Here is a 22,155-nt window from a genome sequence, read left to right as displayed (position 1 = left end):
GGTATCTTCCTATCTACGCCTCTTCTAAATCGACGATATATACCATATAATATGCCTTCCATATTGCGAAGCATCGAACAATTCGAACGAAATTTTCAACGTAATTTCATAATTTTCCCTCTCTGTTTTTATTTATTTATTTATTTTTTTCCAAGAATTTTTCTTGTCTTTCGTGTCGGATTTACGTGTCGGAAGAAATACCAATACTTTGAGAATTCCTGTTTTTCTCGAGCAGTTTATTTACGCTCTCCACCTATTTATCTATCCATCTATCCGGTTTAAGGATGGAGAGGTAATTAAAATAATATGTGTGTCGTACGTGTGTTGCGGTTACCGTGACAACAGATACAGGAACTCTCGTAACGATATCGTTTTCTTTCGTTTGATCGATATTCTTCTCTACTACTCTTGCCTGGCCCCCAAGGACACTTCTCGGCGAGGTGAACTGGAACAGAGAATAAAACGTACCATTCCCGACACCGATTCAACTCTTAAAAAAAAAAAAAAAGAAAAAGAAAAAAGAAAAAGAATAAGAACGTACGCTTTAACCTTAATAACCGCGTGTGTAAATGAACGTTTTAAAATGCATTTTTGCGGGCGCAATAGAGCATGAGGCATTCCTCAGAGACGGGAACGCGTGCGGCAATTAGATTCCTGGCAACAATGCGAGGTTAATAATTCCACTTTTAAGATTAATCGGCACGCTCTGACCGATGCTCCAAACACGGACAACGTTTACCAGACGTCTCTCCCCTCTCCATTCCCGAGTTCCATCGTAACTAAGCGGTTCCCAAACAGTGCACGTGCTACGTTATTTCACCAAGGTTGCGCGCGCTCGTATCCACCGCTACACTTTTTTTGTGGGTTAACTAGCCAGCCATTCCGCTATGTCGAAAGATAAGTGGAACGACCACACGAGACGAGATAGTCGGCTTGTAATTCCGAGCGTTTTCTTTCACGCGTTTGCTATTCCGCTTACGTTTATCCATTTTTCTCATCGACGATTCCTTCCTTATTTAACCGCTTCAAATTTTTCACCAAAATTTTACAATAATTACATTGCGTTTTCCCAGCAATCAAATCGTTTCTATCCTCGCAACTGTTTTTTTTCGTTTCGTTAATCGTCCGTTAATCGCGCTACAGATGGAGAAAGAGAGTAGACGACGGTCGAATAGCGGATTGGCGTTTCTAGTCGGATGGACACGCTCGAAGGGATCTTGGGCGAACTTAGGAGAGCCGTGGCGGAATAATTGCCAGGTTGGACGCGTTGGATCGACGTGATCGCACGATTGCACGCCGCTTTCCTTTCGCGCGTTACGCCCCTAGTTTTGTCGCAACGCGCCACAGGCGGTATCTTTGCTACATGCACGCCACTCGTTACTTCCGTCGTGGCTCGAATTTCAATTTTTCCATTCCAACGTTCTATTATATCCCTCTCGTGACCCTTTTCTCGGTTCCACGGCCGATGTTTCTTGGATCCAACATCTTTTCAGAGATTTATTTCAGAAGGTCGAGATCAGGAACGCATGCACGTTAAATTAATTTCGATGCATTAATTCCGCACGAGATTTTAATTAAAATTTATCTAGCAGTATCTAGTAGTAGTAGTAGTAGTAGTAGTACATTTCTCGTACTAATACTCGAAGACTTTAAGACGTCATTAGTTGTGTCACGTAAGATTGAAACTATTGATAAGATAGGAAAATGTATGCAGACTGGATAATCTGAAGGCGCCGTTATTAATTTACACATCTAACAGATCCCTGGAGTTTAAGGGCCAGAGAATCGATAAGGGAACAATTACGTCAATGGCGATGTAGATAGGAACCGCTGGCACACTCTGCCGAACTCTGACGAGCTCGTGTTTACGGGCCACCAGTTGAACCTTTGTACGTGTCGCGAGTAACAAGTTGTCGAGGCTTAAGTGTTTAAGGTACGTGTTGATCGGTGAACGGTCGATGAAGGGTGTACTTTAAGACGCAAAAAGAAAAAGAGAGAGCGAGAGAGAGAGAAAGGGAACGAGGAGAAGATCTGTCAAATGGATTCTCACAGAATCCACTGCATCCTGGTAGTGACGTCAAACGGTCTGCAAGAGCACAAACGAGTGACACGTGCACGTAGCGACAGAGTTTTCGACCGGAGACCAAAAGAGGGAGACCAGTTTTTCGCGTAATTCTGGTTCTCGAGAAGAGGTTCCAGAAATGGAATTTAAGATGCTACTCGATGCTTATTTTGACAGAGGCGAGAGGAACAGTCAGAATAAATAAATAAATAAAAAAAAACACGAAAACTTTGTCAATCTTTACTTTTAATTAGCACGAAGAAACCACTCTTTGAAACACGTCTGCTTTTATTCGAGATATTGAAAGAGCGCGGAGAGATGAAGGAAAAGAAAAGTCGCCGTGGGCGTGCGTATGTAGATCAGCCACCGAAACCCTAAACAAACTTCCGTGTAATTATTCGATCCGAGGGAGGGTTGTGGCGTGAAAGAAAAGCGAAGGAAAAGAAGGGTTGATACGACCCTGTCGAATCAGCAAAGCGCGGACTCATTCGACGGCAGGGCGAAACTTAAGCAACGCAGCTGGCGACATACCGGCTCGTCACGTGACAATTATTATGGGGGCCACTGTGTAGTTTGGATTACGGGGATCAATTCGTGTACACAGACGTTCCGTTTGCGTTGGAAGAAAAGCGTTCCTTTTTTTTCTTTTTTTTTTTTTTTTTTTTTTCCAGACGAAAATATTCGACGGATCTGGGTTATCTGGTGCTGTTGCGACAGCTGTGCCCTGCTTGTTCTGGACGGAGGCCAGCACTCCGTTGAAAATTATTCTAATGGACCTGTTGAAATACGAAAATACCGCGGAAACGATGTAAAACAATCCAAGGATTTCATTTTCTTTTTCTTTTGATACTTCCATATTTTTCTCTCGTTCTTACTTTTTCTCCCCCCTTCTTCTTCTTCTTCTTCTTCTTCTTCTTGTTCTTTTTCCGAGAAGAAAGAAGAAGATCAAAGAAGCCAGGTTAGATGTCAGTGGACGAAAGGACAGCCGGTTTTTCACATTTCTTCAAAGCGGATTAACTTCGAAGGCTCGCCGGCCAATTGTTGGCTTCGAGAATTCCCTCAAATCGACAGCCAATTTGTAGGGGCTTATTTTTCATTTCGTCGGGGTGTAACGGTCGCGATACACGGGGCACCCTTCGGGGTCAATTAGGCACCTCCTCCTTAGGTGGGATATAATACCTGCATCGTATTACACCCTGCGTGAAATGCGCACGGTGTGAGAAAACACGCATGCCTAGTTTCAAGGGAACAATATATATATATATATATAAATCGAATTTTGTTTCCACCCGTGGAAATGGCAAATTTCCTTAAGTTAATCCTTGTTAAACAGATTTCAGTTTGGGAGAAACAGTTGACTCCGACCTTTTGGCCGACGATTAATCTTTTTGAAAGGAGAGGAAAAGAGAGAGAGAGAGAGAGAGAGAGAGTTAGGAAGTCGTAGGTATACTTTCTCGAAGGGGGTTGCGAGTCCCCCGTTCCGAATTCCGAGGGACGGAATCGAGGTAATGCAACCCTTTGACCACCAGATGCACGGCACAATGGCAGTCACGAAAAATCGAATGACAATGTTATCTCGATCTACTTTCTTTATGGGGTCACGTCGGAGGAATTGAGTCGTCAAAGATGTCTGTCGGCTGGTGGGGCGTGGATCATCGTATCGATCGAAGAACGCAACTTCTTTCGCGAATTGTTTCAATTGATTCTGCCAGTCAATGGAACAATAGAATTTAGATTCGACGGAAAATAACGCTGTTATTTTACGAAGACATCTCTCTCCCCGAGAGGAGAGAGGGAAATACGCGCGTTTCCCGCTCCCTCGAGAGCAAAAGGGTTTTTCGAGGGATGGCCGCACAATAAAGAGGATAACAAATTAGTCGTCATTTTGGCTCGTAGCACGAACAGGCTGGCCGCACAAAGCGGCGGTTTGGCTTTCGGGGAAAAAAGCAAACAATCGGAGGCTAGAGCTGGCTAGAGTCTCTCTCTCCCCCTCGTAAGAAAGAGTCAATAGGAAAGGATATTTTGGTCAGTGTAGGCTAAAAAAAAAAAAGTAGGGTAACCGAACCGGTCTTCCACGACGGTGCCTCTCGCGTACGACCTTGCCTCCATTTTCGATTCCATTTCCATCGCGCGTTTGTCGCGCAGCGTTTGGGTTCTGGGAGGGAAAGGGTGAGACGAGTCACGAGTAGGACGAGGGAGGGAGGTGATCCGCGTTGACATCTCGCGGTGGAAGAAGCACGGGCAGAATGGAAAATCATAACCATGCGCAGAAAAGAAAAGAAAAGGAAAGAAAGGTGTGGAAGGCAGGACGGCGGTGCAGCTAGGACGAGGCGAACGAGCTCTCGCACCCCTTTCTCACGCAACGCCTCACGCTTAGGTGGATCCATCTTTCCTCGAGGCACCCCACGAGCTTCTTCTTCTCGCAGGGTTCATCGATCAAACGTTCTCCTCCCGAGATAAACTGTTTCCAGGTAGCTGGAATCAACAATGATATCATCATCGGTATGCAAATCGGATCGGTCGCCTATTTTTTTCGCCGCGATTGAGATTAAAAAGAGGGATCCGAGCGTTCGCATCTGATTAGCAATCGGAGCCTTTCGTTCCCTTATTGCCGACCTGACCGATTGGACAACACCGCGCAATTTCACGCGCAGTGTTCGGCCGACCGGTGAACGGCCATCTCTTAACAGCGCGGCATTGTGATGCAAATGGCCAATACGCGCCGATACGTATGCAGCGATGCGATATTTTTGCCACTTTATTGGCGTAATTTCGTAACGGTACACCGAAGGGGTGACAGGCTCTCCTAGTTGGCCCACGTGTGATTCCACGAAATTCGACTCGAATCGCAACCCTTGAACCGGCTACCCGTCGCTGTTCCGTTCCGTCAGAAGAGAGGGAGAGAGAAAGGGAGAACGCTTTGATTTATGAGAGCCGGCATCAATTGTGTGCAACTATGTGGCTACCCCTTTAACGCCGCTTTCGTCACTCCCTCCGTGTGTCGGATACCAGGGGAAAGAAGGAGGACGGAGTCGAGCGTGAATCCCACTTCCGTCTCCGGTTTGTTTTCAAGGGAGAGGATGGAAACGAAACGTCCTCCTCTCTTGGGAACCATTTGACGGCTTTATTTGTTTCGTGCGAAACAATGCTTGGAGATTTATCGAGTTTTATCGGGAAATCAACCCTTTCCTTTTCCCAATCGCGAGAAAAGAAATCGCGTCGAGGTGAAATTCGATCCGCGAGCCTAATGATCGTAACAGACTTTAAACTGGCGCGCGAAGAGAGCGGTGCGAAAGTCGGTTGATTTTAAAAAACTCCGCTGGGAGGCCGGAGCGGGGCGGAATGTTTGTATGGAAATTTTACCGGTCGGGAAATGAGCGTGTCGAAAGGCGATGGACGAACGGAGGCATTGCTCGTTGGCCACCACTCGCTCTCGCTTTGCTTTCTTCCCACCGATTCGCCCCGGCAAAATTATCGGGACCGGTGATCGAGCGCAAGGCGCAAGCGCCACGGAGCAAGAGTTACACGACCGTTCCAAGGGGATTTTGGATTCGCTCTTTTGTTTCCCCTCCCCGAACAATGCAGAAACTCGGTCCGGTTCCAGATCCAGATCCAATTTCACGGCCGAGTCAAGTGGCGAAGTGAAAGAACTTTCCGTGAAATTTAATTATTAACGTTCTTTCTTCCTAACGTATTATTGAATCGATGGATTCGAGTAAATAATGGTTAATGTCGAATCGTTGCCACGGTTGGCAAGTAATTTAGAAAAAAAAGGCATTCGCGTTAATTACGTTCCACAATTGGAGGGGAACAATGTATCCCACTTCCTTTAATTAGAGCAACGAATAATTGCAACGTCTCGTTGCGCAATCGACAGAGCGCGCTACGTTTCAACGAACAAGTTCATATTCTCACACGCATACCGTTCGTAAACGCATGCGCAAACGCGTGACAACGGAACGAACGTATTTGGATCTCGATGGGGCTTCGAACGAGGAACGTGCGCTCGAAAGATGTACGAAAAGTCGTCGTACGAAAAAGGTTTCGAGTTACGTGCCCGCATGAACCGCACCCCCGTACAGAACACCCCACGTGCCTGTTGGAACCACTCTTAACGATATAGGTGAATTTATCGATGGAAAAATGGGTCGTTGCCCTATTCTTCCCCCGACAAAAGTTTCGCAACTGTGCGGTATACGTATAAGTTATAGGCGCATTGCGGTTGGTGTGTTGGGCCCCGAATGACGAATGACTGACTCGGAGAGGGAATCGGGCAATTAATCATGGATCGATATTGTCGCTTTCGAAAGTTTCTAGTTTCTAGTAAGGATTGGAAAACGTATTTCGCGCTTGGAATATTATTGCAGAGAGAAATTAGATAATTTTTTTCTCTCTTCCTCTCTTTTAGGAAAGAGAGGAAGAATGGTTCTAAATTTCTAAAAAATTCCACGAAAAATTCTAAAATCTATCGTGAAGAAACTGCTTCACTGCGTCGCTAATAACATTGACTCTAATTGCGCCAAAGAAGGGGGCCAGATGGGCGGCGGTTTCAACAACGAATTTTCGACGACGGATACTGTAAAAATTGCAGCAAAATTCGCGGCAGCTGTTCCTCGAGAGATCCTGCCCGACGCGTGAGCCCGGCAGGACCTTTGTGCCATTGTTTCGCCGGCATAATGCGTTCGAATTGTGCGCTGGAGGAAGGTAGGAGAGAAGAGAGAGAAAATAAAAAAAAAAAAGAGGGAGGGAGGGGGGAGAAAAGGAAGAAGAGGAAGAGGAGAAAGAGAAAAGAAAGAGGAACGAATCGGGTCGGTCGCACGATCGATCGGGAGGAAAAGAAAAGCCCTCTCTTGCCCCCAAGAGTCAAGAGTGCTTGGAGAGTGCTTTGCTAGCGTTTTATATACGCGCGTACTCGTGCGAGCCGGGAAAGTTGAATCTGAAAGAAAAAGCGTAGGAACGTTTGACGGATGTGTGGCCGCAAGATGTGCTCGCTTTGAACCCAGGCCATCGTTATACGAGCGGAAGATATCGAAACCCTCGAACTCGATCAAACTCCTCCGTCAAGAGAGATATCGTTTTTCATTTTCATTCAAGGATCGAGTGGCGAAAAATTTTCTACCGCGCTTTCTCGAAACGAGAGAATCCTTTCGAGAGAAGGGAAACGAAAGAAATAAATTCTGGTGAGAATTAAGGGAGCTGGTGTATGCTCCCTTAATGGCGATCGTATGACGAAAATCCTGCGAAACCATTCTTCGACCCTATTCGACCCTCTTCCTGATGCATCTTGATAATTTCTTGGGTAAACAAGCGCCATTGTCCCGCGACGACGACGATGCGTCTTTTATCGAGAAATTGGAAGGGGGGAGGGAGGGGGATGCCGGTCTATCCTTTTGTCATCGAGTATCATCGATCATTTCTCTGCTCGTGAGGAGAGAACGTAAATCGTGTAGCGTGACAATTCGGTATTTTGCCTCCATCGTCCCCACGAATTTTCTATATATTGGTGTATACACGCGTATTTCCAATCATTGCTGTGTTCAGATTCTCTCTTCCTCGGTCAGAGGTTCATCGATCGACTTCCCGTCCGACTTCCCATCCACCTTTTCCTTTTTTTGCCTCGCTGCGAATTTGTTCCAATCGATCCCCCCGCCCCTCTCTCTCTTCTTCCTCTCCTCCGTTTTTCCTCCCTTTCGCTTCGAAAAGGAACGCGTGTACGTCTCTCGCCTCCTTCCTTCCCGCCACGTCATCCTCTTCTTCGCTCCGCACGCTTCCACGACGGACTTCTGAATCCCCGACACGTCCCTCCCCCTTCCCTCTCCCCCGTGCAGAAGGGTAATGTTTACCGTGAGTCATCGTCTATTCACGGCCCTCGTTTCTCCGATGCCGATAAAAATCCACGGTATAAATAGATAAGGCCGATTAATCGCGAATCGGGGAGTCGCGTCAGCGCGTTCGATTCCTGGACGGCGCGCAACGCGCGCCTCTCTGAATGGCGGAGAGGGCGAACATACGGAGGAGGAACAGCAATAACGCTTTCGTGCACAAGATCTCGAACAAAATTTACACCCGTCCATCTCTCTTCTCTTCTCCTTCCCACGAGATGACCACGGTCGAACAGGAACAAAAGATTCGATTCACTCTCGTGCTCAATTCGACGAAATGAAGAAAAGATAGAAGAAGAAAGAAAGGAGGAGGAGGGCTCTCGGAGGGAGAGAGAGAGAGGTTGGAAACGCAGCTCTCCTCTCATCTCTTTTCGCAGGGAGAAAATTCTGCGAAAATTTCCCGAAAGATTCGATTCGGCCAAGCTTTCGAGACGATCGAGAGGAGGGGACTCGGAGGAGGAATCGCGCGAGGAAACACGTGTCGCCGTTCCATGAATGCCTCCTCTGTCTTCGCGTATCCGTTACACTCTCCCGCATTTCTTCGCCCTCCTCCTCCTCCTCCTCCTTCACCGTCCTCTCGTTCCTTTTGCGCCGCTATCACCCCGCAACGCCCACGAATCGCGCGCGCGTCAAACGAACAAAGGGGAGGGGAAAAGAAATGAAGGAGCAAAGGACGGAGAGCGGGATCGTGTTCCGGGATGCTCGACGGATGATCGACGAGCAATTTTGTTTCTCAAACTTGGAGAATTTTCAGACTCGGAGAATCTTTTAGAGAAATCTAAAACTTTGGAGAAATCGATTCTCCAAATAGGAGATACGAATTTCGTTACAGAATTTATACGGATTCGTTGGAAGTTTGTTTTCGAAAATAATAAAAGGTTGCTTGGGATGTTGCACGCATTCGAAGCAACAACTTCGATTTAATTAATTGTTTGTTTCAAATAAGGAAGGGGAGGGGAGGGAGAGTTATACTAGGAATCGTTGTTTAATCTTTCGCTGGGACAGATAGTTTCTGCTACAACGTCTTCTCACTCCCGATTGTCACACCCGATTGTTCCTCGTCCTCATTGTCGTGGCTAACAATGGCCTTTGTCGCAGCTCTCGGACAATCCTCGCCTGTTTTATAGCATAATTTTCCGGTTGGAAAACGCCGCGCCGATCGATCGGATCAGGAAAATAATAATAACGGAGCGGAGGAGACGTCCGTTTCCATTCGTCAAATGCGTTTCGACGCGACGCAACGTCTCGTCTCGAAGGAGACGGCGAAGGCAAGGATCGAGAAAAATCTTCCTCCCTCCACCCTCCCTTCCCCAGTCTTCGCACACACGCGTGACGGGGGAAAAGCTCGTTCGATAATAAACGATCTCGCCCCAACACGATGTTTCCACGAGGAGATTGACGGGAGGAAGGAAAGGGATGCGCTCGCCTCCTAATTTTATAATCCTCGTTGCTTTTTCGCCACGGTGTGGAAAAAGGAAAAATTCTCATCCCGTCGGATTACAGGATACGTGCCTCCAAACAATTAATGCACGTCGTTCCGCTTTGATCTTCGATCCAGAATGCATGCCTTCGAAGAATCCTCTTCCGCCGGGAATATATTAACATACTTACTTGTCCTGCGACCGAAATCTTCCCTCCCTCCAGTGGATTTCCCGCAAGAATCGTTCCGAGAAGTAAGTGCGACCCTCCCCCTTTCCTCTCCGTGAAAAGGTGAGAAAACTGGCGAAAAGGAAGGCAGATTTCGAAGAAAAGAATCCCCCCTCCTCCCTGTCCGTGGGGTGAAATTTCTCGAAGCGACCCCTCCTTCGAGGAAGAAGAGACTCTCCCCCCATTCCAACACTCTTTACGACTTTCTTTCCGCAGGAGTTCCTCGCCACCCATTGTGCGGGGATCTGTGAAAAGTCAAAACTTACCGTTACCATTCGATTCGACTCGTGGTCGGAAGTCGTGTCAAGTCGTGTGTATATGCGTGCGTGTGTACATAATCGACATCCGTGTACGTTCGTTTCACGGGGGTCTGGAAATGGTCCTAATAGCGGTATATATATAGGGGAAAAAAAAAAAAAAAAAAAAAAGAAAAAAGAGAGAAAAGGCACGGTGAATTCATTAGAATTAGAAGGGACTCCGAGTTGAATATATCCGAGTCGAAGGGACGAGGCGTTGACGATCCGAGGCCTCGCCGGTTGCGAAGGAACCACGGTGCAAACATCGCGGCGGCGAAAAAAAAAAAAAAGGAAAAAAAAGTAAAGAGGAAAAAAAAGACGCTCTCTCGTAAGCGGCACCTAACGGGTTCCCCGTGTAATTACTACTAACGAACCGTTTGTTTCGCTCGACGAGACACACGGTGACTCACAGGTGTGCTTATAGTGGCGAGGTACCCGGCGCCAAAGCGCACCGTGATTACATAATGGCCGACGTAACGATTCGCGAACGTTGCACCGAGGGTATCGCGAGGCCGAAACGAGGATGTCTGGATGATTGTTCATTCGCCATTATCCAGTGCCAATATTCTAATCGAAGCCTTCGTAGAATTGCAATTATAATTGCAGGACGCGAAAGAAGAAGGAAGAAGCTTTTTCTTGGTTCCTCCTCCGGAATAGTTTCGAACGAAAATGTTAACGATCGTAGGTTCGAAGCATAGAGAGGGATTATTAAAGTGTGAAAAAGCGAATATTTCGAAGGAATTGCTCGTAGCGAAGAAAAATTAATGGGTCCCTCTCCCATCCCTGACCGAGAGAGCCTTTCAAATTTTTTCCTCCCTCCCCCCGGAATTTTGATAAAACTTACTGCTAAACTGTCATTTTCCCTCGGCTGTTTGAAATCGGTTAGAAACAGGAAACTATAAAGGAGAAGTAATTTTAAAGAGAAGCTTTTCTAATTTTCCGTGGAATTTTGATAAAGTTAATGTCATTTTTCATTCATATTGAATATACCAATTATTAACAGACAATTCAGGAAACTATAAAGCAGAAGTAATTGGTGAGTTTAGAAAAGTTTTTGGAATTTTGATAAAGTTAATGTCATTTTCACTCACGCCGAACATTAATCGTTAATGAACGGTTCTCATTAGCGGTGCGCGGCAACAGGCGGAACTGGAGGTTTGCTCGATGCCTCTCGGTTCGGAGGAGCTGTAATTACGACTAGCGTGTTTCTTAGCGGGGAGATTGTGACTGTTATGAAAGTTTTATTAATAGCGGTTCGTACACACACATATATATATATATATATAGGGACGAAGTGGGGGATAATCGGCGAGCGGACTCTCAAGGTTTTCGAAGAAAATGAAGATAAATACGGGCCCGATCCGATCGCGTTATTAATCATCGAGAAAACGAGGATTTCGTAACGAGGGGGAAGGAAACGTTGCGGTGGCGTGTGGTTTGGTAGCCAAGTTGGGACCAAGCTAGATTATACTTGTCACGGTTGTTCCGCGCATCGGAAAGTAACAGCCCGGCAATAACGGGGGACCCCATTTTCTTTCCATATAACCAACGTATTTTATCGAGTTGCTACGACTCGCATGACGACTGTCGATGCATATTCCTTCCCACCTCCGCTTCCTGGTTCCTGGCGTAGTAGTAGCTTCCGGTCTCGTGACAGCCCGTCCTGGTCCACGGCTCGTTCCGTCCCAACATTACCAACAGCGCCTCGTCACTTTCACGTCGCGTTTCACCTCCTGGAACACTTCCTTCCTCGTGAACTACCGGTTTGCGCTCGCGTTCAAACCACCACGAAAGAAATCGAAGGAACTAGCAACTAGTTCGAGACACTTCGAAGATACGCTTCTTTCTTATCTTTATTATTATTATTATTATTATTATTATTATTATTATTATTATTGTTATTATTATTATTTAGGAGAAACCGTTTTTTCTCGATTCTAGAATGTTTGACGACGAAGGGGGAAAGAAAGAGAGGGAGGAAAAAGTAAATATATATTTGAAGAGTGGAGTAGGTGTTTCTGATGCGATGATGCATCATCGGTCGGATAAATAATTCATGGCGGTAAAAAAAAAAAAAAAGAAAAAAGAAAGAAAGAAAGAAAGAAAAAAAAGGAAGGTTTCAGCCTGGGGCCCCGCTCGACCAGGATGATCGTTCCGGGACTGACAGGAGGCAGATGAGCGTGAAGGAACGAGGTGAAAAATGGAGGACTGTTAAACAGGATTTTCAATGTTGACCGAGGCAACGAGGAAAACGAGGACGATACTTCCTCGAGAGAAGTTTTCTACTGGATCGTCCAAAGGAGGGGGGGGAGTCCATTCCACTTTTTCCTCTTTTCCTTTCGCGAAAACTTTCTTACGATCTTCGAAAAGACAGAGAAAGAGAGAGAGAGAGAGAGAGAGAGAGGGAGAGTTATTATCTTCGAATCTTTTTGTGGATGCCTCGAATGGAGGAAGGAGGAGGACGAGTTGGGATGGATTTTCGCCGCTTAGGAGTTGGATACATCGTTCTCTCAAGTTACGGAAATGAAATCGAGCTTGAAAGGTTTTGCTTCTACGGTTGCAACCTCGAAAGGTTGCGAGTTAACGGTATCGATTTTACGAAACGGTCACCCGGTATACGTGACACTCGTGCGTTATCCCAGGATCTGAGGAAATAAACGGTTTCCTGAGCGAAACGTGCCACTGCAGTGTGGCCACACAAGGGGGGAACAGATAAAACACGGGACGGAGGAGGCACGAGGAGTTTTTAAGCCCCTCTCCTTCCACTCGGAGGATCGACACGTACGTCGTTTCATAAATATTCATTTCGAATCCCGTAATAAAAAATTCGTGAATGGGGAAAGGGTGTCTCGAGAGTTTCATTCACTCCTTTCGATCGAGGGCGCATTTCCACGCGTTATGAACGAACGTTGAAGAGATTAATCGATGAATCCAGGCTTCAGAAATAAGGCCACACGCTCGATATGTACGCGTTCTCTCTCTCTCTCTCTCTCTCTCTCTCTCTCTCTCTCTCTCGCTCTCTCTCTCGTGGAGGAAACTTTCGGATCGACAGGATGCGGGTCTAGAGGAGGATTGCCTTATTTATGGGGCGTTCATATTCGAAATACTCGCGTATATACGACTTCTGGAGCTTAATGGGCTGTAAGAGAGAGAGAGAGAGAGAGAGAGGACGGCTCTTTCTCGAGATTCTTCAATTCTTGAAACACGTCCTCCCGTTTCAATAGTAGGTTGTACGTATATACGGTTTGGAAACATTTAGTAAACGTGCCTGTTCGACCAGAAAATACGATTTTCCGATCTTCCCTACCCAAACAGATGTTTAGTCACCTCTCCGCTAAACCTCTATCGACAGAAGAACTTTAACAGCCAGCTTCTATCTCCTACGTACACACATTTGCGCGGACGACGCAGCAAAGAGGCCGGCGCCCAAAAAAAAAAAAAAAAAAGAAAAAGAATTGAATTCAAAGCTGCGACGATGATTCACACGTTTCGTAATTCCCCTTCGTGGAAAATCTCACGGAGTTCGTAATTGGTTCTGACAAACGCGCCGACCTTGAAAGGCGTCGTGTGATTCACCGCGATGGAAAAATGCTTCGACCGATTCGGAACGGCGAAGATTAGAAAATTCGTTCCAGAAACGCCAATCTTGCCTGGCCGCTTTCGTTTTCCATTTTCGCGCGAGCGAGAGAGCGCCGCCAGTTTTCATAGTCGTCGCCTCGCCTCGCCTCGCCTCGCCTCGCCTCGGCCGCCGATCGTGGTCGACACTTTCACGAAGATCGGCGAGGAGCGAAGAGACGCGAGTCAAAAACCGCGCGAAACCGTGTTGGTGTGTCACGTGACGATCGACGCGTTCGACTTGCGAGCGTTATCGAGCGGCGCGCAATTTGCAAAGTAATTTATGCAAGCGCCGCGTGCGACCGATTTCCACGCTCGGCAAGATCGCCACAGGATCGAGAGGAGGAGAAGGAAAAAGAAGAAAAAGAAGAAAGAACGTTGAGTCCACGTTCAAGCCGTTTTCAATTGCTACACTTTCTCGACGTGGCGGGGAAACCAAATCAAAAACCAACCCAAAAGTTTTCTCCGTGTCGTATATCTTTTATAATATCTATACACGATGCGAGAGTATCGAGAATAGCTATATAGGCTTTATATACACGCCCTTTTTAAGTTCGTTAATTTATCGAAACGGCCGAGTGCAAGGTTAAAAGAGAAGCGAAAGAAAAAGAGGTGTCGTCACGAAGATGGGTGTTTCCCCGCCTGTCTATCTTTAGCGTTTAGGGGGCAATCGATCCGAGCGTAGGTATGATCGCGAGCTATTCGACGAGCTATCAGCTGGTTTCCGTGGAAACCAGGTGGGGGCGTGTGTCGTAGGTCGTTGAGCGTAGGCTGGCCGAGCCGAAGCGAGTCGAGTCGAGTCGATCCGCGCAGGGAGGGAGAGAGAGAGAGAGAGAGAGACAGAGCGTTGAAATGCGGGTGAAGGACTTCCACGTAGCGCGTACCTTTTCTCTTTCTCCTCTTCTTCCTTATCTGGGTGAAAAAAATGCGGGGAATCTAGTACTCGATCCGTCGTGTCCTTCCGTCACCGTACCGTGTCCGTACGAGCGTCCTTCGCACGCGATAAGGAATTCCTGTCTCGAGAAAAAAAGTTAATGGACGCACTCGGAACGGTGGCTCGTTTCCAGCAACCGCTTTACGCCTCTTCCCCCTCCCCTCCTCCGTCTTTCTCCACTCGTGCTCCGTGCTCGACTCAACAGATAACGTAGAACATTCCGTTGCGTCAGAGCGGCTACGGGTTAAGGTGTCTGTAATTCTAAAAACCAGATTCCTCTACCAGACCCGTCGTCGCTTTGTCACCCGTGATAGCGATCTGTCCGTGTAGTGTCTCCCGCCACGATGGAATTGGTCGGCCGTTGAATGGTTTCTTGCTTACTTATCGTAAAATTGGAAAACGTGGACGGCAGGGAGGGGTGTAGTAGGAGGATCTATTTCTATCTCACGACTGAAATAGTCCCGATCGCCGACCAAGCGTCGGTGGGTGTGCGTTTAGCTGGTGTTTCCAATGGTAATTGCTCGATACTCGAAGGGGAGGCGAAGGGAGCGATGCATCCTCACTCCTACGCCGTTCAATCGAATGACGTCAATCTTTCGATTACCTAAACTCGGGGAGAGGAGGGAGAGTGATTCGTTCGCCTTTGAGCAGAAGCTCCAAAGTTTATTATTATCGTCGAATATTCCGACCGATTGAAGCTGGATCGTCACGCTGGACGAAAGGTTTAAATTAACACTTTTTTCGGAAGGTTTAAATTAAATTCACGATCGATGCATTCGATTAAACGCGTAATCGTAAACGTGCGTTAAGGAAGTAAAGGGAATAGCTTACTCGTAGATAAAGGATCGACGTAGGGCGAAATCGGTTTGGATTCCCAGTTTTGGAAGCTAATTTCTTTCTATGTTGGTTCCAGGCGAGCTATACGTGGAGGACCTAGGCGAGAGGCGGATCGTTTCCATCAGAATGGGATGGCTTTGGGTCGAGGGTACCCCGATGAGGCTTCCATTGAGGGCGTTGAACCTACGCCAAGCAGCACCCACTGTGTGTCAACCGCACGCACTGGCTCTTGGGTTCACGTTGAGCAACTCGCAGGATCAGATGCTCGCTACTTTTTGGGTAATTTATAATTTATTTTCGGCCGTGGAGGATTAAGGAGGAGAAATGTCGTGGAGCGAGAGGAAGTGGAGAGGTATTTTTGTCGGTAAACGTAACTCGAAGAAAAACGATATCAGAGACACGGGGAAGAAGGAAAAGCTGAGTGGATAGGCGAGAGATAGAGCGATCAGCGTAGAACACGCGACGTAATTGCATGTAAATGGCCTTTATCCGCGGCGCGATCCGTTTCCTTGCCCGCAAACACTTTCTCGCTTTGGTCGGGGAGCTCCTGTTTTGCTAAAACGCAATTTCTAATTGCGCTCCTTCAACTGCTTCGATTTCTATAGCGTAGTTATATAATCCTGCTGCGTTTTCGCGTTGCTGCGTTCTTTACAACAATTTCGATCCGCTTCGATCTTTCCTCTCTCTGAAATTCGGATTGAAACGATCTTATTTGAAAATTCTTCAAAGTCGATAAGAAGACGTAAAACAATAACTTCGATTTCCATTCGATTGCTTTTTCTCTAAAATTTGGATTCAGATGAAAAAGATCTAAAAATTCTTCAAAGTTGATAAGAACACGCTGACGTTTACAATAACTTTGATTGCTTTTTTTCTGAAATTTGGGTTCAAACGATTCGATTATTCAAGGTCGCGGCAGATGACTTTCGATTGTTTTTTCTCTGGAATTTGGATCCAATCCGAGAATTTTTCAAGATCCATGAATAAGAAGACGCGGCAGATGACATTTACAATAACTTTGATTGCTTTTTCTCTGAAAATTGGATTCAGACGATCCAATCCAAAATTCAAAGTCAATAAAAAGGTGCTGCAGATGACGTTTACAATAACTTCGATTGCTTTTTCTCTGAAATTTGAATTCAAATGAGACGATCCAAAAATCCAAGAATTCTCCAAAAGTTCTTCAAAGATAAGAAAACGCGGCACGTGACGTTTACAATATCTTCGATTGCTTTTTCTCTGAAATTTGGATTCAGACGATTCGATTCGAAAATTCTTCAAGATCGATAGGAAAACGCGGTAGATAACTTTCGATTACTTTTTCTCTGGAATTTGAATTCAAATGAGGCGATCCAAAAATCTAAGAATTCTCCAAAAGTTCTTCAAAGATAAAAAGATGCGGCAGGTGACGTTTATAATACCTTCGATTGCTTTTTCTCTGGAATTTGGACTCAAATGAGATCCAAAAATCCAAGAATTCTCCAAAAGTTCTTCAAAGATAAGAAGACGCGGCACGTGACGTTTACAATACCTTCGATTGCTGCTTTTTCTCTGAAATTTGGATTCAGACGATTCGATTCGAAAATTCTTCAAGATCGATAGGAAAACGCGATAGATGACTTTCGATTGTTTTTTCTCTGAAATTTGGACCCAAATGAGACGATCCAAAAATCCAAGAATTCTCCAAAATTTCTTCAAAGATAAAAAGACGCGGCACGTGACGTTTACAATACCTTCGATTGCTTTTTCTCTGAAATTTGGATTCAGACGATCCTATTTGAAAATTCTTCAAAATCGATAAGAACACGCTGCAAGTGACCTTTACAATACCTTCGATTGCTTTTTCTCTGAAATTTGGACAATTTTCAATTGGAAAATTCTTCGAGATCGGCTTCGTCCCGTTCGAATCTTTGCCCTCTCCGAAATTCCGTATTCACCTCCAGACGATCCACGGAATTTCTTCGAGGTCGATGGATAATAAGGAGAGGATGCGGCACTCGTGACGTAACTCGTGATCCGTCGAAGGATTAATAAGGTCAGTAGGCAAGGTCAAAATCCGCCGCCGCGATCGCGGCGATAAGGGGACGCGTGGGAGATCCAAGCGCCATTCTCCCATGACCCGCCATTGTCAAGGAGTCCCACACCATCCTCCACACCTTTCCCGAGTTCCTTCGCCTCGTTGCCTTACTCGAAGGACGTTCCAGGGGTCGTTCGGCGGCCGCTCTCTTCTTCGCGGACAAATGCCGAATTGCCATTCCAGGACCTCGACCATCGCGGCGCAATTGACTCTGATCGGCACCCGGATCCCTACCTCTTCCAATAAGTGACAATTTAAAACTTGAATCGCTCGAACGAACGCGCGAATGTAACGTAATGTCGTTAACGAGATTGCTAAAAGTATCGTTATACGGATACAGGCATATAGCTGGTTGGATTAACCCTTTGCACTCCAGGCCTGTTTCGCTCGGTCGCAACTCCAGACTCAGACTCGCGCGTTCGGTGGTCTCATAAGATTGCCATAAGATAAGATTACACCTCATAAGATTATACGTAAAGAGTTTAGGAATCTACTCATGAAGCGATATTCCAAAAAAACATAAATAAATATTATCGCCGTACAAGTTGCCGGAACAATCCCAGCGATGGCAGAGAGTCACCGCTGGAGTTACAGCATTATCTCACTGTTGGAGGGCAAAGGGTTAAGTTTGGAATAAGGAATAAACGAAAGAGAGGGAGAGGATGTTGCTAAGAGAGACGTATTCTTTTGTTACACAGGCAGATTCGGAGGCCATCTATTGGTCGTGGGTGAGAGCGATCGCGGCAGAGTTGGTGAGGCAAACGCCGTTTCGCGCTCAGAGGTGTTTGAACTTTCTCGAGATCCTGACCATTTGTCCAAGGGGGCCCGTCCCTCTTCCGGACAGCCCCACCGAATCGAGGAGACGTTCGAGGAGCGAGTTACGCTGTTGGCCGAGCGACTCCCCCACGGAGAAAAGTTCGAGGAGCGCGACAACGATCCTGGAGGAGTCGAGGAGAAGAGCGAGAAGCGAGTTGAGGGGTTGGTCCAGCAGCAATTCGAGCGACGAGGACCTCCTCGGCGACTTTCGAAGCATACCAGCGATAATAAGCAAGGAGCAGCCGATGAGCCGAACGTGGGGTTGCAGCGAGAGCAGCGAGGGAAGCGACGACAGCCTTCCTTGGAGCGGGGTGTGCCGTTCGAGCGTGGACCCGGCCGTCTCCCTTCCCGAGCCCGAGACCAGAGAGCAGAGGATTCAAAGGTACAAAGAGGCGAGGAGGCGAGAGAACGAGGCCAGAAGCAGAAGGGTCCTCGAGGAGGACGCGAGGAGGCGGAAAGCACGAGCCGAGGAGAACAACAACGACATCCTGAAGACGTACGGGTGTTCGAGCAGATCGAGCAGGAATAGGTTCTACGACTCTACGAACGACAACGACAATTACTGTTTCACGAGGAAGGAGAACGAGGAGCACGCCAGATTGAAAAACGAGAGGAATATAGGCAGGTTACCACCCGTGAAACCGAACGAGTCACCGTTGGTCAGATTCGAGGAGGATCGTCGGAACGAGGATGACAAAAGGAACAACAACACCGCCAGGAATGGGGGCACCAGTCCTGGGATACTGAGGGCGGACACGAGCGAGAGGAGAAGCCGCGCCAGGGAGAGGAGAAGCGCGAGGGAGAAGAGCCAGTTGTCCCAAACGACGCAGCAATTTACCAACACCACGGTGTTGGAAACGCTCCAGGAGCGCAAGGAACGACTGGCCCAATTGTCCTCCAGAATCCCGGTGCCCCGCCAACTGTTACACGTCTCGAAATCGATGGAGAATTGGAGCTCGAGCTCGGGCGTGGCCAGAACGCCGTCCACCTCGCTCTCGATCCTCGCCGAGCCACCTTGCGAGGAGGACGTGGCCAGACTTTTGGAACGGTGTCAAAGGGTGGACCATTACGTGCCTGTGCGGGAGAAACTGACGTTGTTCGAGTCGTTGTCGAGGCTGGGCGGCCGGTTGGCCAGGAGCACCGAGGATCTCGGTCGAACGTCTTCGAAGCCGAGCCCCAGGGGGAAGCAACGCGCCAGATCTCTTCACGATCTGAACAGGGGAGCGAGGGCCGTCCCCGTAAGAGAGATGTGCCGATTCTTCGAAGGGGACGTGGAGCAGGATACGAGTCAGAAATCTTCCCTGGCGAAAACGAGGTTTAGCGATCCCGTGACACCGACCAGGACCGCGTGGAAGGATCCAGCGGCGAGTTCGAAGGGCAGCAACGAGCCCGCGCCTTGCATCAGGTCGTCGACCAGAAAGAAACATTATTTGAAATAATCGTCGCCTCCCTTTCGCGAATCGACACTCCTCTTCGGAGCCTTCTCGATCCGGGCTCTCTCTGCGAATCCTCTATAATAATACAATAAGTAGCGAAAGCGGGTCTTTCCCAAAAATCGGCGCGCTCCGATCGATGAAAGAAAAAACGCGTCGGAATTGCTTCCTCGCGATTTCTGAAGATTCTTTTTTTCGATGTAATAGCAAAGAACAGAAGTCGTTTTAGAAAGGATCGATATCGATTTAGACGCGAATTCCGCTCGTCGCACGATGGATCCGTCACACTCGCGTCGAGAGAAAGTCGCTGCCTGGAGCGGTATTTTTTTTTTTTTTTTGCTCTCCGGGATTGTGCTCGATTCGAGGCCTCGAATCGAGGGAGTGTGCATCCCTCGTGACGCGATGCGCGCGCGAACGAAGGACGACGAACAGGAAGAGATTCGACGTTTTTTTATATCAATCCGTTTCGTCGATTTTTCCTTATTTATTTGTATTTTCGTTTCGTTTTTTTTTTTTTTTTTTTTTTTCGTACGAGATTCCTCGTCGAGTCCACGAGAGCGTGTTCGAACGAACGTGATTCGACGTCACGAAATAAAGAGTGCGTCGAATCGAGAGACGAAGAGAAAGAGAGAGAAAGAGAAAAGAGAGGGAATAGGAGAAACCGGTAATTTCCATTCACCGAACGACTGTCACACACCGAACACCTGTCGAATGCAACCCGAAGGCGATCTTCGATTTCTCGATTATATACCCCGACCGACTCGTGGAATCGTCAATAACCGAGGGAACGAGGAAAAAAAAGAAAAAAAAAAAAAAAGAAAAAAAAAAGAAAAAAAAAGGAAAAAAGAAAGAAAAAAATAGAGAGACCGAACAATTCACGTGAATCGATTCCGAGGAGCTAGACACGCATCGAATGAAATAAAACGTTAAGTCGTAAGCGTTATTCTGCTATAAAAGTTGCAATCGTATTATCTGTTATATAAATAGTTGTTAACGAAGACGTTAGAAGTTTTCTAAATGCCTGGAGGCAATTAGAGATTCGTTTTGTACATAAATTATTATCCTTCTTTTTTTTTTTTCTTCTTTTTTTTTTTTTTTTTTCACGCGTACCTGAATCCGAGAAACAAGACGGGGAAAAAAAAAGTGGCGTTTAATAATTCGCTCGCGTTGTAAATAATTTATCTCGTAGTTAAAAATGGCCGGGAGAACGGTAGCCGAAGCCTATCGGTCGGATCTCGAACATCCGTTTCAACGAGCGGCGCATCAACTGCTAATGTCGACTTCCGTTTTGCTCTTCCAGTCGGGACGAACATCTCCATCCCTGTTTCTCCCCTGCTCTCTTTCTCTCTCGTCCTTCTTTTTCTCTTCGAGTTCAATTAGATCATGCGAACCCTGAACAATCGTGGCTCCTTTTTTTTTTTTTTTTTTTCTTTATCCGTACCGATAATCGCGTTAAAGGCCAGACGGAAAAAAAAAAAAAAAGATAAGAAGAAGGATGACTTTTAACGACACGATGACGATGCGAATATTTTTCGAAGAGCGGAAGAGGCGGCTGCTCCTATCACGATCTATCGATTATTATTATTTTTATTATTATTATTATTATTATTATTATTATTATTATTATTATTATTATTATTATTATTATTATTATTATTCGGCGAGTCGAATCATTTATTATTACGAGGGGATTAATTAGGAACGCTGAATAACCAAGTGCCAAATGAAATGAAAAAGGTAAAAAAAAGAAAAAAGAAAAAAGAAAAAAAAACAGGTATATCACGTTACTTTTCTCGAGAAACGCGTGAAAATGCATAGAATACACACGTGGTTGAAATTTGTAAATACTTCGTTCGTACGTATAGGATTAAGAGAGATTGATTATAATTTTTCTGTTCCGTGTTTCGTGTCTTTCGGTTATTTGAGATCGCGGGAAAGTTACGTAAGAGTTACCTTTCCCGCGATCTACGAAACGATTATTTATTTACATATGTGTATAAGAAAAGATAAAAAAATATATATGATTATTAAGATTACGTTACGTTAGTAAATTGGTTCTGTGAGAATCGTTCGACTGATCTTGAAAAGTGTCTCGGCGACAATTTTTACACGGTATCGTGAATCGTATGCGTTTAGACACAAAGTAGCATTTTTCGTAGCAATCGTTAGAGATCGACTTCCCCTTATTTTCGTATCTTCGCCGAAGAGGTAAAGCCGAAGGAAACCGTGTACGACAATGTGTGACAATGTACTACGGATCAGTGTGCTTCGCGTAAAAGAAATCTGTAAGCCGATGAAAGTATATTGGATAAATACGTGTGTACGTCGATTCGACAACGGGAAAAAAGAAAAAAAAGAAAAAAATTTAATTTAAACACCGATGGCGAGGATGATCGAGCCTTGTGGCGAAAAAAAAGAAAAAAATTCCAAAATTTCTAGCCATTCAACTAGCAAATTTCATCGAACAAATTTTTCTCTTCTCTCTGATAACCAACAATTTTTCCAATTTTTCTCTTTCTCCCAAACAATTCGATTTCCGAGTAAAGAATGTTCTTT

At 46.2% G+C, this 22,155-nt stretch overlaps 1 protein-coding gene across 4 annotated transcripts in view; it reads left to right on the top strand.

The window, feature by feature from the left end:
- Nucleotides 1-21,635, top strand: part of LOC122711121 — a 34,194-nt gene extending 12,559 nt beyond the window's left edge. For 3 of the 4 annotated variants that reach the window (XM_043929574.1, XM_043929576.1, XM_043929575.1), the window contains 2 exons: nt 15,350-15,552; nt 18,049-21,635. In XM_043929574.1, coding sequence (XP_043785509.1) covers nt 15,350-15,552; nt 18,049-19,605 — 1,760 coding nt within the window. In that variant the 3' untranslated portion in view covers nt 19,606-21,635. Of the gene's footprint in view, nt 1-11,828; nt 12,081-15,349; nt 15,553-18,048 lie in introns of all 4 variants that reach the window. The other variant, XM_043929577.1, reaches the window with a different exon arrangement.
- The last annotated feature ends 520 nt before the right edge of the window (nt 21,636-22,155 follow it).

The sequence above is a fragment of the Apis laboriosa genome, unplaced genomic scaffold, assembly GCF_014066325.1.
Source record: "Apis laboriosa isolate Shangri-la unplaced genomic scaffold, ASM1406632v1 scaffold16_cov148, whole genome shotgun sequence".
Classification (NCBI taxonomy): Eukaryota; Metazoa; Arthropoda; class Insecta; order Hymenoptera; family Apidae; genus Apis; species Apis laboriosa.
This window is presented reverse-complemented; position numbering and strand designations above follow the sequence as displayed.